This window comes from Plecotus auritus, assembly GCF_963455305.1.
Source record: "Plecotus auritus genome assembly, chromosome: 1".
NCBI lineage: Eukaryota > Metazoa > Chordata > Mammalia > Chiroptera > Vespertilionidae > Plecotus > Plecotus auritus.
In genome coordinates, this window is record NC_137770.1 from 168,586,709 (window position 1) to 168,603,042 (window position 16,334).

At 38.3% G+C, this 16,334-nt stretch overlaps 2 protein-coding genes and 1 pseudogene across 4 annotated transcripts in view; all 3 read left to right on the plus strand.

The window, feature by feature from the left end:
* Positions 1 to 798: 798 nt before the first annotated feature.
* Positions 799 to 16,334, plus strand: part of CFI (complement factor I) — a 60,742-nt gene continuing 45,206 nt past the window's right edge. Inside the window, exon 1 of one of the 2 annotated variants that reach the window (XM_080683862.1) lies at positions 799 to 1,003. In XM_080683862.1, the coding sequence (XP_080539988.1) occupies positions 854 to 1,003 (150 nt within the window). In that variant the 5' untranslated portion in view covers positions 799 to 853. The remainder of the gene's footprint in view (positions 1,004 to 16,334) is intronic. The other variant, XM_080683863.1, reaches the window with a different exon arrangement.
* Positions 5,885 to 6,328, plus strand: LOC308255656 (protein cornichon homolog 4-like; the record flags this gene model as incomplete). The annotated part of the gene is given in 4 exon segments (XM_080683429.1): positions 5,885 to 6,022; positions 6,026 to 6,040; positions 6,042 to 6,139; positions 6,187 to 6,328. Coding segments are annotated over 4 exon segments (393 nt in total).
* Positions 6,787 to 8,792, plus strand: LOC308255663 (ubiquitin-like FUBI-ribosomal protein eS30 fusion protein; annotated as a pseudogene). The gene is made up of 2 exons: positions 6,787 to 6,855; positions 8,373 to 8,792. The product of its transcript is annotated as a ubiquitin-like FUBI-ribosomal protein eS30 fusion protein (transcript).

Sequence of the window (16,334 nt, forward strand, 5' to 3'; positions counted from 1 at the left end):
GCCTCAGCTACAGAAAACTGCCTCACCTGAAGGCATGTCTTTCCTGGACAACCTACACCAGCTGCCTGAGCAGGGCAGGGTTCAATGGTCCAGGCATTTCTGCCTGACCCAGGGGCACTGTGACAGGCACACTCACTCCGGAGCTCCCATAGCTGGCCGAGGCTATGACAAGCCTGCCTTGTAGTCCGACCTCTCTCTCTGCTCATTCCTGCTCCTTCTCCCTTACTCTCACTGGAGCATTCCTAACACGCATCTTGCACCCACACGCCTCCCCCCTCCCTCTCTTCTCCCCACCCTCCACCACAATATCTGTCTCATGTCTGCTTCAGGAGAAGCCAAATGGTGACAGCAGAAATGCGGTCCCAAATTTATTTTACAAACATACATGAATCCTGCACTATCATTGGTGCCAGGGCAGAATACTTATTTTTTAAAGTATTTATTTCTGTGCTCAGAGAATACAACTTGATCACAGCACAGCCAGTGCATGGTAAAGGAACTGTTTGGTTGAGGATTTTAAGGTATTCAGCATAGCCTTTAATCTGATGCACTTTTACTTCTTGCCATCGCCTGGTCTTCAGCCTTGGGGGGAAATGTTATAACTTTATTTTCCACAAGCTCAAAAAGTTGTCTTGCAGTGTCTGTCTCCCTAGGAAACAGAAAGAAGTATTATTCAGTAATGAGGTGGGAAATCAGTTTCCTCTGGAGGAAATACAGTCCCTATTGGTCGCCTCCCTCTGCTGTTTGCTGAAAGACCTTTTTTTGTTTCAGTTACGGTAAACTCTTTGGACTGTGGCCAAATTCTCTTTGAGTTCAAAAGTGCAAAGCTCTTTAGAAGGCTTGATCTTTTTAAATGTTTTTTCAGAGGTTAAACATTAAATTTGAAAAAACTATCTGGGGCGGAGAAGCATCCACAGTAGAGACACAGACCCTGAATGTCTCCACCATGAAGCTTGCTCATGCTATCCTGTTACTTTTGTGCCTCTACTTAAGTTTTTGTAAGGTAAGTAATTCAATGTTTATGCAAAATATTTTAAATATTGTAAAAATGTATAAAAATCTTGAGACATTATTTTGATTTAAAGATTACACCGTTCAGTTACCAACAATGGCAGGATATAGTCAGTAACAGATTTTTGTTACTATCTTGATGAAAGAGCTTTAAGAAATTGCTTTTTTGTATGTTTTTATCTGTGCATAGAAATTAAACTGAATGAGAATTTTAGCAATATAGATCCGTAATTTATAGTAATCGTATTAAATAAATAAATATTTTCCTGGCTGGTGTGGTTGAGTGTCGTCCCGTGCACGGAAAGGTCACAGGTTCGATTCCCAGTCGGGGCATATACCCAGGTTTCGGATTCCATTCCTGGTCTGGCTTCTGTGGGAGGCAACAGATTGATGTTTCTCTCTCTCTCTCCCGCTCCCTTTTTCTCTCTCTCTAAAAAAATAAAATCAATAGAAACATATTTAAATAAATAAATATTTACCAAGCTCCTTCTATGTGCAAAGTATAGTGCTGAGCAAATGGCAAGGCTGACCTCTTCCTTCAGTCTTCTTTTGGTACAGTTGCAGCAAGATGATAGAAATATGCCAGTGAGAGAGTAAGAAACAAGATTTAAATAACATTTGAAAAAAAAAAAAGACAAGGAACTGTTACAAGACAGTATGTATTTATTGCCCCCCCAAATTGTGCAAATATCATGTGCCAAGAAACTTTAATGGAAGGAAAAATTCCTTCCTGCTGGGAGGTCAGGAAGAGTTTATGGACCAAGTGGGATTTGAGCTAGACTTATTTCTGAATTAGATTTGATTCGTGGGGTGAAAGAGAAAGTGATTTCCAGCCTTCCCAGCCTGGGGAAGCAGCAAGTGCTATGGCAGAAAGATAGCAAAGTACAAGGCTCCTTTCTATCACCAGATGAATAAACCCATTTGACCAGAGTGGAGACTTTGTGGGCAATTCAGGGAGTTAAAACTGAAATGACAGATTGTAGTCAGGTTGGAAGGTCATCTATCAAGCTTAGAAATGTTTAAGACATTTTAGATATTTATTGAAGATTGCCTACTTTTGTGATCATAGCATTTTAAAATATGATTCCAAAAACTGTCTTTGTCTTGGGACAGTTTATAGAAGCAAATATTTAAAGAAAACTACCTAAGGAATCAGAATTACATACTTTAAGTTTCCTATAACTTCTAAAATATATATGCAAAAAAATAAAATATATATGCAATGTTTATAGCAGAAAACAAATGAAAATAAACTAAATGCTCATTTATAAGAAACTGATTAAATGATTGCACATCCATAAATGAACTACCATGTACCCATTAAAATGATGCATTCTATATTTACAAAAAAAAAAAAAAAGACCTTATTAAAGTCTGTTTGTTGCCCTAACTGGTTTGGCTCAGTGGATAGAGGGTTGGCCTGCGGACTGAAGGGTCCCAGGTTCGATTCCGGTCTCTATCCCTCTCTTTTCCACTCTGTAAAAAATCAATAAAATAATAAAAATAAATAAATAAAGTCTGTTTGTTAAATAAAAAATATACACACACGTATGTACATATGTATCTGTGTGTATACACACTCACACACAAATGTAGCTGTTTAAATAAATGTCAACTTAAAAGTTCTTGGAGAGTATATAGCAAACAGTTAACAGTTGGTATCTATGAGTGATGGGATTACTGGTGACTTTTATTTTCTGTTTTATACATTCAGAAATTCTGTCTTACTCATCCTTCACTTTTCTTTTTTGAATACCAAAAAGTGTGTTGATTTATAATGAGAAAAAAAATTGTCTTTGGGGAAAAAAAAAAAAAGACATTTCAGCTACATTTTTAGTTCCTGCAACAAAAACAGAATTTTATTTAAAAAACAAAAACAAAAACTGAAAGTAGTAGTTTTCACTTACAAAAAGAAAAAAAGCCTCTTTTTTTTCCCCACTAACCAATAATCCAACAATAAAGTTGTCTTTATTCATTTAACAAACAGCATTTTGAAAGGAGTTACTATCATATTTGTGAAATTTTCAGAACTTCTTAAAATATTAATTTATAAAAGAAAATGGAATCTGGGAAGTAACTACTTTTAAATGGAGGTTACCATAGGGGCAATATAAATGTGTTCAAAGAAGTTTTAAAATGTATCTACATTTTCAAATAAAATAAAATATATACAGCTGGAAGAAATCTTTGTTATTTTGAAAGCTGGGAGCATATTTCCTTCTAGGTAATAAAGAGCCCCTCTCCCTTTTTATATCAAAACATTCTGATGGACTGATTTGGCCATGGATTGTGTTAATGACAGAGGTGCTGGGAGTGGGATAGACTTGCATTGTCCTGAATAGTGAAATAAGAAGTTACTGAACCTAGCCAGGCAAAGAGGTAAAGAGACTCAGGAGAGAATGGCAACAAACTCCAGAGCACAGAGGGAGGGACTGCTGTAGGAATAACCAAGGGATCTTAAAGAACAGGGAAGCCAAGTGCTCCGGTCAACATGGTTGTCCACTGGGATGGCACTGTACTGTGGTATAATCCCTCCCTGAAATCTTAAATGTCTCTTTTACTCTAAAAGTTGATGATAAATCTAGGTTTAAATGGGTAGCATTTCAGAAATGGACTAGAGTGATGTTCAGCAGAGTAACAAGATGCTGGAAAGAGAATATGCCCAGGAGGCAACACTCAGTGCACAGAGGGAGGTCAACCAAAATGGCAGGGTAGGCAAACGCAAACACCTGTCCTTCCATAAAAAGACGGAAAAATCAAGCCGACTGTCAGAACTAACTTAGTCAGAACTCTGGTTATCAGTAAAGGTCAATAGCACCTAAGTGAGCTCTGAATGAAAGAAAAGGCAACTTTAAAATGGTAGGAGAGCTTGGTGGCATTTCTACTTGCCCTTGCCCCACCATGTCCCCAGCTCAGTGGCTGTCTTGAAGATAGCAATCCACATTCCCAGTGTGGAACTCTAGTCCCCAGCTCTAGAAGGAGCAGAGCAGACTTTATTTTAAAATAATTGTTTGAAAGCCTAACTCAATGTACTTGTCTTTATTTTACCTAACTCAGAACTCATTCAGAGTAGGAAAGGCAGCAGGCATTCCTCAAAAGCATTGTATGGCAAGCAAACAGCCCACAGCCATCTGGGACAAAATATCACAGTTGAGACATACAATAGGATGCTAAAGCTTGGGAGGAAAAGTTAGGGGAAGAGTATCCATAGGAAATTAGGACATTCAACAGCACCTGTATATATTCAGGAAATTAGAAAGCAACACACATGCCCAGGGCAGGATGCAGACTCAGAAAAGACCTAATAAGACCCTAAGTTTACACCTCTAGGAAATATCTAGGCTCAGTGCAAGCATGAAGTGAAGGTTACAACAGAATTGTAAATGGCCTGGCTAAGCTTGAGGAAGTATTCCAGGACAGAGCCAATTTGCAAAGTCCAGGAAAGGTTTTTTGTTGTTGATTTGAACAGTTTCTTTAGTTCTCTCTCTCTCTCTCTCTCTCTCTCCTCTCTCTCTCTCTCTCTCTCTCTCCCCCCCCTCTCCCCTCTCCCCTCTCCCCTCTCCCCTCTCCCCTCTCCCCTCTCCCCTCCCTTTCTTCCTTCCTTCCTTCCTTCCTTCCTTCCTTCCTTCCTTCCTTCCTTCCTTCCTTCTTCTTTTATTCTCTTCTCTCTCCCTTTCTCTTTCTCTTTCTCTTTCTCTTTCTCTTTCTCTTTCTCTTTCTCTTTCTCTTTCTCTTTCTCTTTCTCTTTCTCTTTCTCTTTCTCTTTCTCTCAATCTCACTCTCTTTCTCTCTGGCTCCTTATGTTCAAGGAAATCTTTGTCTAAACACTAGCTGAATACAAGGTAAAGGAACAGAGACTTCAAAGACAACACACAAAAAACAAAGTTCACAAAAACTGTTAAGAAAAGTCACTAAACAAACAGCTATAGTCTGCAGCAATCAAGAAAAGCAAACCCTGAGAAGAAAGAATCTGATTTCTAGAGTAACTACAGTATAATATTAAAAATGTCCAGTCTTCAACAAAATATTATGAAGCATGCAATGAAACAAGAAAATATGGCCTATTCACAGAAGAAATTAACAGATATGGTCCATGAGGAAGAACAGACTTTGGACTTACCAGGCAAAGACTTTACATCAACTGTCTCTAATACATTCAAAGGGCTAAATAAAACTGGGAGGAGGATATGTGAACAAATAGAGCATTTCAATAGAGATAAAAATTATAAAAAATATTCAGACAAATTCTGAAGCTGAAAAGTATAATAATGGAAATGAAAAAACTTACTAGAAGATTTTAACAATAGATAATCAGGCAGAAGAGTAAGTGAACTTTAGGACCAGGCAATTAAATTATCCAGTCTCAGGAGTAAAAAGAAAAAAAATTACAAGGGCCTAAGAGAACTATAGGACACCATCAAGCATACCAATATATCCATAATGAGAATCTCAGAGGGAGAAGAGAAAAACATTTACAGAGAATAACAGAAGAAATAATAGCCAAAACTTTCCAAATTTGAGAAAGATAGGAATCTACAGTTTCAGGGAGCTTACTTACCCCACAGAAGATAGCACAAAGAAATCCACACCAACACACATTATAATGATACTATTAAGGAACAAAACAGAAAATTTTGAAAGCAGCAAGAAGAAAGCAACTCATCTTGGACAATGAATCCTCAATAAGATTAGCATCTCTCTCATCAGAAACCACGAAGGACAGAAGATAGTGGGATAACATTTTTAATGTCCTGAAAGAAAAGAACTGTCAACCAAGAATTCTATATTCAACAAAGCTTTCTTTCAAAAATGGAGAAATTAAGGAGCACCAGAGCTGGTTTGATGGAAGGATCAGCGGTAGAGGAGGATGAGGATGGAGGCAGTGGTGTTTGTCTTCTCTGTCCTCGACTGTTGCTCATTCATCTTCCTCTCAGTATACTTCATAATTACATTGTCTGATTTAGAATATGATTACATTAATGCTAGGTCATGTTGTTTGACATTAAGCAAGTAGGTAATTACAGAATTACCAGATTGGCCATACCACTGTCACTGAATTAATGCTCATTTCATTGCACTGGTTCAGCTTCCTTCTCAACTTGCCTGTTGCTACTTGGAATATCTATCAGTTCATTATGGTTCCAAGTCGTAACATGGGAGTGTTTGATCCAACAGGAATAAAGAATTGAGGACAGCTGAAGTCACACATAAAATAAGCCATGATCAAGGCTGGTTTCCACTTGCTCTGTTTCTTCATGTGTCTTTAAAGCATGATTTTAGCTTTGATAAATGGCTAAAGCTGAGAAGTCATAGTTGAAGTCAACCTACATTACAGTGCACAGATGAGGAGGCAGACACTACTTAAATCATCCTTAGAAATGTAATCACAGCAATATATTTTTTCCTCTTTGAACAAAAAATGTTTTTGCTATATTTTTATCATATAAAATATTTAAAAAACAAAAAGTGGAGAAATGAAGACATTCTCAGATGAACAAAAGCTGATGGAGTTAGTTGCTGGTAGACCTGTTCTACAAGAAATGCACCACAAGAAAGGGAGTTCTTCAGGCTGAACAAAAGGACACAGTACAGTAACTTGAAGTCACGTGAAGAAACAAAGAGCCCCTGTAAAGGTAAATACTTTTGTATTTATGTAGGTAAATACAAATGCCAATGTTATTTTACTTTTAGTTCATATCTGCTCTTTTTATTTCCTAAATGATTTAAAAGGCAAAGGTATAAACATAATCATAAATCTATGTTAACAATGACACAATGTATAAAGATGCAATGTGTGACAATAATAACAGAGTATTATTATTATACTATGGAACTATACAGAGGGTATGAACTATACAGGAGCAGAGTTTTTATATACTCTTGAAGCTAGATTGGTATTAATGCAAACAAAATTGCTATAAATTAAGATTTTTAAGTATAATCCCCAAGGTAACGACAAAGAAAATATCTTTAAATATATTCCCCCCCCCAAAAAAAGGAAATGAGAAAAGAATCAAAACAGCACTATAAAAAATCAACTAAACACACAAAAAAGGCAATAATGGAGGAAATAAAAAACAAAAAGGTACAGGGCATAGAGAAAAAAAATAGCAAAAGGCAGAATTAAGACCTTCCTTAGCAATTAATTTAAATGTAAATACATTAAATTCTCCAATAAATAGGCAGAGATTGGCAGAATTTATTTTTTTAAACTATGATCAAACCATATGCTGTCTACAAAAGAACCACTTTAGATTCCATGCAAATAGCAACCAACAAAGAGGTGCAGAATCCACACTAATGCAAGACAAACTTGACTTTAATTGTCTCTTGCTCCAAGAGACAAAAAAAGGACATTAGACATGATAAAAGAATCAGTTTAGCCGAAACTGGTTTGGCTCAGTGGATAGAGCGTCGGCCTGCGGACTGAGGGGTCCCGGGTTCGATTCCGGTCAAGGGCATGTACCTTGGTTGCGAGCACATCCCCAGTGGGAGGTGTGCAGGAGGCAGCTGATCGATGTTTCTCTCTCATCGATGTTTCTAGCTCTCTATCCCTCTCCCTTCCTCTCTGTGAAATATCAATAAAATATATTTTTTAAAAAAAGAATCAGTTTATTAAAATATATAATAATTACAAAAATATACACACAAAACATTAGAGCCCCAAATATACTAGTATGATTCAACTGACACAACTGAAGGGAAGCAGAGACAACTCTATAATAATAGTTGAAGACTTCAATACCTCACTTTCCATAACAGATAGAAAACCTAGACACAAGATCAAAAAGAAAATAAAGGACTTTAAGAGTACTAAAGCCAAACTGATCTAACTGAATATGTATAGAGCACTCCATCCAACAAGAGCAGAATACACACTTTTCTCAAGTTCACATGAAATATTCCCCAGGATGCACTATATGTTAGGCCACAAAACATATCTCAATAAATTTTAAAATGTTGAAATGATATGAAGTAGTTTCTCTAAAGACGATGGAATAAAGCTATAAATCAGTAACAGGAAAACTGGAAAGTTCACAGATGTGTGGAAATTAAACAACATACTCTTAAACAACCAATGGCCAAAGAAATCACAAGGGAAAATAGAAAACCTTAGAGATGAATGAAAACAAAAATACACCATACCAATACATATGGGATGTGGCAAAAGCGCATGTGCTCAGAGAGAAATTCATGGCAGTAAATGGCTATAATAAAAACAAAACAGAAACCTCAAAACAACCTATCTTTACACCTTAAAGAACTAGAAAAAGAAGAGCAAACTAAATCCAAAGCTGGGAGAATAATATCTTTAAAATAAATAATATCTTGCCTCTTTCTCGACTTCATCTTCGCGGTAGCGGCACAGGCCGCAGTTCAGTCGCCAACATTGCATTTTTGTCCGCGCCCAGGAGCTACACACCCTCGAGGTGACGCCCGGACACTGTCTCCCAGATCAAGGCGCATGTAGCCTCTCTGGAGGGCATCGCCCCAGAAGATCAAGTCGTGCTCCTGGCAGGCACCCCCCTAGAGGATGAGGCTACCCTGGGCCATTGCGGGGTGGAGGCTCTGACCACTCTGGAAGTAGCCGCCCGCAGGCTTGGAGGTAAAGTCCATGGTTCTCTGGCCCGTGCTGGGAAAGTAAGAGGTCAGACCTCCAAGGTGGCCAAACAAGAGAAAAAGAAGACTGGTCGGCCAAGCGACAGATGCAGTACTACCGGCGTTTTGTCAATGCTGTGCCCACCTTTGGCAAGAAGAAGGGCCCCAATGCCAACTCCTAAAGTCCTTTGTAATCTGGTTTTCTCTAATAAAGCCACTTAGCCCCCCCCCCCAAAAAAAATAAAAATAATAAAAATAAAAAAATAAAAATAAAATAAATATCTTTAAAATAAAGTGTATTATTCTTTTTTATTCATGTATTTAATCATTGTTAAACTATAATATTATTATTCATTTTTACAACAGACCTATATACAGGTATAATTTTTTTTCCTTTTTCACTAAGTACATTAATATAGTTAAAAATATTTATCTATTACTTTTATCCTTATTTGTATTGTACTGTACTAAGTATTTTGATTTTTACAGGCATGATTTCATATATATCTATATATTCAATAGTCTCCACCTTGTTCATGGGGAATATGTTCTAAGAACCCCAATGAATGTCTGAATCTGCATATACTTCTAAACCCTATATATACTATATTTTTCCTATGTATACATACCTATGATAGAGTTTAGTTTAATTTATAAATTAGGCATAGTAAGAGATTACCAACAATAACTAATAAAATAGAACAGTTTTAAGAATATATTGTAATCAAAGTCATGTGAATGGCTTTGGCCATTGTTAAGTGACTTGAGCAATATTAACATTATTAAGTTACTTAAACACTGCAGTACCACTGACAGTCGATCTGATAACCCAATGACTAATGAGTGGGTAGCGTATACTATAGTGTATATATGCTGGACAAAGGGTAATCCATATCCCTGGTGGGACAGAGTGAGATAGCACAATTTATAAAACTTATAAATTACATAATTCTGGAATTTTCTATTTAATATTTTGGAATTTCAGTTGAACACAGATAACTGTAACTGTATGAAGTGAATCTACAGATATGGGGTTCTTCTTTGGTAGCCTGGCCAACACACAAGATGGCTGCCCCATGTGGTAAAAGATCCTGCCCCCATGTGGACACAAGATGGCTGCCACAAGATGGCCAGCAGGGGAGGGCAGTTGGGGGCGATCAAGCCTGCAGGGGAAGGCAGTTAGGGGTGACCAGGCCGGCAGAGAAGGGAAGTTGGGGGCGACCGGGCCTGCAGGGAAGGGCAGTTGGGGGGGACCCAGGCCTGCAGGGGAGGGCAGTTAGGGGTGACCAGGCCTGCAGGGGAGCAGTTAGGCATCAACCAGGCTGGCAGGCAGAAGCGGTTAGGGGCAATCAAGAAGGCAGGCAGGCGAGCAGTTGGGAGCCAGCAGTCCTGGATTGTGAGAGGGATGTCCAATTGGAGAGGGTGCAGGCTGGGCTGAGGGACACACACCCCCATGCACGAATTTCATGCACCGGGCCTCTAGTGTGAATATATTTACTTTTAAATAATAAGACACTTCTGTACAAATAAATGCACCTTAAAGACAAACCAAATTTTGAACACATAAATAATATTTTAATAATTTTTACCATTAATCTTTAATGGGATAATGTCACTAAATACACTTCATTAGTTTGAAATTTTTCATTTGATTTTAATGGCATATTGCATATTAGCTGGAAAAGATACCTCACAAAGAGCAACCTACACAATTAAGCACATAGGGAGAGATTGATCATAACATTAATGATAGTAGATGTAAATCTATATTTCAAATAGTCTGATTAGGGGGCAGGCTGGCTTTCTGTTATATCTGAACAGTTTTTCATTTCTTTTTAACCCCATAATGTGGTTGATGAGCAGCTTCTACTGTGGTTAGAAGTATAAACTGTTGTTTTCTTATTCACTGGTGCTGCATTTTGGCATTATTTTCAATCCAGCACTCATTTCTCTATAAGAATGTCTAAGCCACTGTTTATTTGTGAAGATCACATTAAAGATCATGTTAACTAAAACTAGACCATATAGTCCATAATGTTCCTTTATCAAGCACATGTATGTGAACCTCTGTCTTAAAACAAAAACCCCCTTGCCTTGGCTGGATGGCTCAGTTGGTTGGAGCATCGTCCAGTTCACCAAAAGGTTGCGGGTTCAATCCCCAGTCAGGGGTGTACAGGAGGCAACGGATCAATGTTTCTCTTTCACATCAATGTTTCTCTCTCTCTCTCTCTTTTCTCCCTCTCTCTCCCCCTTCTCTCTCTAAATATTAATAAACATATCAGGTGAGGAGTTTTTTAAAAAACCCTCTCTTAACCTAATAGCCCCCTCCAATTATCACCCCATTTTATGCAACACTCAAAAATATCCTGTGCTCAATTTCTCTTCCTCCATTCTTTCTTGAACCCAGTCAGGCTTGAGTTCCCACCATTGCACCAGAATTACATTCCTCAAGGTCACCATCTTACTAGAGATTCGTTAGACATAGCTGCTGATCGCTCCTTCCTTCTCTTTGCCTCTGTGCCACCATTCTCTGTTTATTGGTCTGTTACTGCACTGGCCACATCTTCTCATCTCCTCTACTAACTCTTCAACATCTGCCCAACCTCTAAATGTGGGAGGGCTCACACCCTCCAATGGCTTTACATTTCATTCACAGAATATGCCAAAGTCTTTACAGTAGCCCACAAAGTTCCACATGGTCAATTGCCTGCCCCTTCCTACTCTGACCTCCTATCCTCCCGCTCTCCCTCCAGCCACTTACTCTCCTCCAGCCACACTGGTCCTCCAGACCAAGAGGGCACACACTGCACATACGCTTCTACCACACAGCTTTCCCCTAGCTGTTTCCTCTGACCATGACTCTTCATCTCTAGATATCTGCATGGCTTGCTCACTCACCTTCATGTTTCTGCTCTAAGGTAAACTTCTCCCCAAAGTCTTCCCTGACAACCCTTACAAAATAGCAATCCTCCCCTCTCTCTCTCCACCATCTCTATCTTTCTCACCCTACATAGCATTTGTCACCATATGTCATACTATGTATTTATTCCTTATTCATTTTTATCTGCTTTCCTACTAGAAATGTAAGCTCTTTCACTTGGTGCTGTTCATATGTGTAGCCTCAGAATACAGGACAGTGCCTTGCACATAGTAGGCTCTCTATAAATATTGAGTGAATATGTTAAGAACGCAGGAACAAGTCCCAGTCCATATTTAAATATTTGTAAAGATTATTTTCTTGCTACTTTTTCAATAAAATATATAAATTAATATAATTTCTGTTATTTTAACCACTGGATTATCTTTACACTCTCAGGGTATATATAAGCCACTTTGACAATTATTGGTCGACAGGAATGGTTTTCAGCCTTTAGAGTTTGTTTTAAAGTACAGATTCCAACACCTTCTCCCAGAGATTCTGATTCAGGGATCTAATGTTTGGGCCCAAGAAACTGCATTTGTAAGATAATACACCACATTATCACAGATATGGTCTAGGGACACAATTGGGAATACCTGTTCCATGTATTTGGTAGTCTTTTTCGGTCTGTAACTCCAGACTGAAGAAAAATGGGGGGAAAAACTTCTATGGCATGCCTCAATCAGCTCACGCACAGAATGGTTTAGGTTCCATGCTTCCTAGACAAGTGGTTCTCAAGGTTTTGCATTATGGAGACTGTATCTAGATATCTAGTCTCTATCAGTCAGTATTAACTAGGGTATGCAGCAGTAAAACCAATCCCCAAATCTCAGTGGCTTAACAACAACAAAAGTTAATTTTGCTCAGGCAGAGTCTACTCTGAGTCTGGGTGACTCTCCAAGGAAAGTATCTTCCCTGTGTTGGCCCAGCATTCTAGGCTGCTTTGAGTCTATGGTATATCTGCAACACATAGTACTCTATTCTCAGCCGGGCAAGAGAAAGCTGGGTCATTGAGCACTGGCAATTATATGACTCAACCTGAAACCAATACATGTTACTTCAGCTTATATCTTATTAGCCAAAGCAAGTCACCACCATATCCAACCTCAAGAAGAAAATGCAATCTTCTCATTTGCCTGGAAGTGGAGTAAAATAAGATTTTGTAAACAATACTAATGTTTACAACAAATATAAACATTAAAAAACACTTAGATCTACCACCCCATCTTATATCATCAACCACACACATAATAGTAATTGTTATTTTAGTATCTGTTATTGTGGGAAGGAAGTGACACAGTTAAGTCACTGATGCTTCTTACTAATCTTAATAGCATCTTCATCAAGTATGTCAAACTCAAAGGCTAACACGGGCCAAATAAACAAGATTTAAGTTTATGTGGCCGCAAAAAAATGAAAGCTTCAATTTTCATAGAAACGTAGGTTTATTTCGATAGTGACATGCTGAATACAAAGGGCTGAAATAAATGAGTAATAGTTAACATAAAATAATAGAACATTTTCATAAAAATTAATACTTTTTCTTGAACAGTAACTTACCAGACACTCAATAACTGCACAAATTAATAAGCGTAATGCAAATAAACCTATTTTTCATGTTCTCTGAAAGCAAAATATTTCCTGTTGCGCACACCAAGCAAATTAGTACAAGACTAATGACGTGCAATTGGCTGCTGAAATATTTGCTGCTAGTATTAGTGGAGAGAAATGGTGCTCCTGAGCATAAGGCGCATAAGGGAAATGAATGCAACACGATTATAGTGATCAGTCATTAGCGAATGTTGTAGTTCATTATTAATCATTATGTATAAAAGGATATTGTAAAAATTAAGTTACGAAATTTTTATTAAAACGTTTCTTGCATACCGTTACGTTGGCTGGGCCACAAAAATATTCATTGTGGGCCACATGCGGCCCTCAGGCCGCGAGTTTGACATGCTTGATCCACATACTTTGGAAAGATAGGTTATACATAAATGCATGGGGCATCATTTATTTCTGTCTTCAGGCAAAGTGTACAAATGCATTTACAAATCCCTTTAATAACTTCTTCAAATATCATCAGCCTATTGCTCTGGACAAAGAGGGCCCATAGACACGTGTGACTGACCCAGTCTCTTTAGAGTTAAAGCCTATTTTCAACATGTTTTACACTGTGTGTGAACAACCATTACTCTTACTGAACCCAGCAATTGCCCCACAATAATTTCTATTTCTCTTTTGAGTATTGTAATTGTCAACAGTCACTGTGTTAGTGTTAGTCATTTCCATCAAACTGAAGCTTAAAATGATATTAGTATAAAATTGATTCCAACCTACAATAAGAAATTGTAGAAAAAGGAAATAAATTTCTAAGGCAATCTTCTCCACAGTGCTCTGATTACATATTTTCATATCCCCCTTCTCAACCTTATTTCAACAATTTTGCACCCTCTTCTTAAACTTTCAATTTTTCCCATTCTGTTAGATTCCCAACATTAGCCTATATTCATTATGAAATCTCTTCTATCTTGACACAAAAATCTCTCTTTACTTTGTGTCCTTTTATGCTATCCCATGCATTTTCCCTCCTTCAAAGCCTAATCTTTTCTCTACTGCAAGTATAACATTATTTTTCATTTAATTATTTTTATCAAATATATTTATATGTATAATTTACAAAGGCAAATAATGCCACAAAGCTTAAAACCATGATGCTATTGAAAATGTTTAACAATTGGTTGGGAACAGATACTGATCAGTCAGATAAGATCACCAACCTATTGTCTTTGCTTGTTACATAAAGGACCCCTCTATCATACCGCTGCTCGCTCCTGGTTCTCCCTGTCCAGTGACAACCACTTTCAAATTATTCCTTAATAACATGTTCATACAACCATTTCTTTTCACCAAGTCCCTGGTTTTTTTAGCTGCTTCATCTTCTTCAGAGGTATTAGCTGCCCTAATATCTAAGCTTTTCTGGGATAAATTTGCTTTATTTTTTTGGCCTTCCTTTATTATTCTTGGGTTTCAGATTCTCTGGTCTGCTAAATCCCTTACAACCAGCCCATGTGCTTTCTAGCTTCCAACATTTTGATAACATATGAAATCTGCAGTACTCTCCTCATTTTCTTTAGCTTTATTGGTTATGTCTTTTTTTAAAAAAATCTTTTATTCTCATTTTATTGGAACATGCAGAGATTTGTTTTTTAAAGCCTGTGTTCAGTCTCCCATGTCAAAGCACAGGACCAATGAAAAGGGTTAGCCTATACTCTGCTTCCATTTCTTCACTTCCCATTCTGGCCTCAACTCACCGAGGTTTGGTTTCTGCCTCTACCACTCAACTAAAACTATTTCCTTGATGGATCCCGATGGCCTTTGCTCATCAAATTCAATGGCCTTTTTTCAGTCTTTATCCTCTGAAGCTCTCTGCAACAGTAGAGACACTGAGCAAGGGAAGCAAAGCCTCTTTGGCTTTCCCCATAACTTCAGCTCCTTAAACGTAAATTTTCCTCCATGTTCTGTCTTTGTGTGTTTTTTCACCATTTCCTCCATGAACATCAGGCCCACCAGCCCCTAACATGAATCTCAGCGAGGAAAAAGGAGAAGCTTTCAACTAAAATGAAGGTTAGAGTTTCAATGGTTACACGGAGCTGGGCATTGTAATTGTTGTTATATTATTGTTCCTGGGACTAAGAGTCTTTTAACTTTTTGTCTTGGCTCTAATCTAAGGATGACTGAAAAGTCATGGCACTTGTCCAAGTTTCTATCCAAACATCAAGGAAAAATGAGACTTCAGAAAGATCTAAAGGGATAAAGGAGAATCAAGTTGATTTCTTCTTGCACCCAATTAAAATACCACTGTTTCAATATAAGGGTGATACATAAAAGAGTGACAGTCTCTGCTGTAGGAGATAAGTAACCATAAAATTTCAACTCTACTAAGTGGTACATGGAACCATGAAAAGTGTGTAACAGGTAGATTTCATTTGAGGTTAGTGTTTCAAAAGGCAGTGTATTGAATGACCTATTTGTCCAATTTTCTTGTTTCTATGGCTATTTAATAAAGTTTATTGAAAAGCACGTTGGATAAGATGACAAAATTTTGCATGACTTTAATCGACTGGTTTTTATTGGTCTTCATAATAACACTTAGAGATGGTTTGCTTTGTTTCTGCACCAGCTTGCTGTGACCACAGCTGGAGGGCACTGAGAGGAGAGGAGGCTCGAGTTGCTGGGGGCTGGGGAGACTAGAGGACAGAACACCCATCTCTAGAGGGGGTGACTAGGGCATAGAAAGAACACTGACTTTCCACAACTGACTTTTGGCCCAATTGGCCCGTTCCCAGCCCTCATCATATTTCTCTGGATTCCTGCAGGTCTAATTGGCTTTTTCCCTCCCTGATCCATCTCCAGAAAGATTTTCCTCAAATGCAAATTTGCTTCCCAGCTTAAAGTCCCTCGGTGGCTGCTTCAGGACCTGCTCTTATCTCCCCACCACCTCTCACTCTATTCTCCAGCCTCAAGAGCACTGTTCTTTCTCCCAGTCCTGCCTGGAGTGCCTACCCACCACCCCTCTGCCAGCAGCCTCCTCCTCAGCACCCTCAGAACTCAGCCCAGACATCAGCTCTTCCAGGAAATGTTCCCAAGTCTCCTGGTCAGCCAGGGGCCTGGAACACTGTCCTAAAGGCACATAGCCCACATGGATCAGAGATTCCTCAGCCAGGTTAGTGTGCTGGTAAGAACAGGACATTTATTCTCCTAACTCATTTATTGAATTAATTGATAAATGAGCTAATAATCT